Below are 1,062 nucleotides of genomic sequence, written 5' to 3'. Positions count from 1 at the left end.
CACTACTGTTACATTGCTAGAACATGTGTATAATTTCACAAACAGAATCTGCCCAACATACCCCAAGGAAATCCTGTTGGGTGGGTTGTTAAAGGTATGTACTCACCATCCGTGGGGCTGAGCCACAGAATCACTGCAAACACCATGTACAGTAGGACCCAGTCCCGGGAGGCATCCATGGTTATTGTTATGTTGTTGCCTCGCAGTTGTCAGTAGTGTTGCACAGTTTCATCCTTTCCCCAAACAAAACTGTGTCCTTGTACGAAGACCCGAAAACCCCCCTAGTGTGTTGGTGTGAAATGATGTGGTCGGTAGCTGGTGTCACTTTCAGAAGCTCCGCTGCTGTCCCACACAGGGAGCTTCCGCCAGGCGCGTTTCTGCTTTCTGCTGTCCCACACAGGGAGCTGCCGCCAGGCGCGTTTCTGCTTTCTGCTGTCCCACACAGGGAGCTGCCGCCAGGTGCGTTTCTGCTTTCTGAGCTGACAAGCAGTGAGCACATTAACCCTTGTCTGGCACGTCTCCGTGCACTACTCCCTGCTGTCACATGTGGTGCACCATCGGCCTTATCTAGGGGCTCATCGCCCCTGCTGCTTCCTGTTCTCTTTCAGACATCCCGTCTCTTGTGCTGACAGACAAATGAATTGTTTCTCAACATATGTCACTGCCTATTCCTCAGTACTGAGGCTGTGCCTATATAATGCCGGCAAACTACAGTAAGCCTAAGGAGGCTGTAGTTATGTAGATTTTATTTGGTTTTAATTAATTCATTTTCTTTTCCCATAATTTGGCTTCTTGGGGATCTACTTAAAGTTAAAACCCTTTACATTTCGTCCACCGAAAAACGTATTACCGCCTAATGCAGCAATAAGTAGTGACACTACGGAATTATTTCGGAAAGTCTCCCTTTAGGGACAGCGGTTTTGATAAGAGTGGTTTGATAAGTGATGGCCGCTCCTGATTGGTGACGGGGAAGTTGCTAGGACTGCACACAAACATGGTGTTTTCCGGGCTGGTGCAAGTTTCGATGGTGCGACCGATGGTGGCGTATAAAGAAATAACCAA

At 48.3% G+C, this 1,062-nt stretch overlaps 1 protein-coding gene across 1 annotated transcript in view; it reads right to left on the bottom strand.

Annotated features, from left to right (window-relative positions):
• Positions 1-481, bottom strand: part of LOC148443403 (B- and T-lymphocyte attenuator-like) — a 46,945-nt gene extending 46,464 nt beyond the window's left edge. Inside the window, exon 1 of the mRNA XM_088462860.1 lies at positions 107-481. Coding sequence (XP_088318986.1) covers positions 107-179 — 73 coding nt within the window. The 5' untranslated portion in view covers positions 180-481. The remainder of the gene's footprint in view (positions 1-106) is intronic.
• Between the last annotated feature and the right edge of the window lie 581 nt (positions 482-1,062).

The sequence above is a fragment of the Taudactylus pleione genome, unplaced genomic scaffold (assembly GCF_031769625.1).
Source record: "Taudactylus pleione unplaced genomic scaffold, aTauple2 ptg001279l, whole genome shotgun sequence".
Lineage (NCBI taxonomy): Eukaryota > Metazoa > Chordata > Amphibia > Anura > Myobatrachidae > Taudactylus > Taudactylus pleione.
The sequence above is the reverse complement of the archived record's forward strand: the minus strand, read 5'-3'. Positions and strand labels throughout refer to the sequence as shown.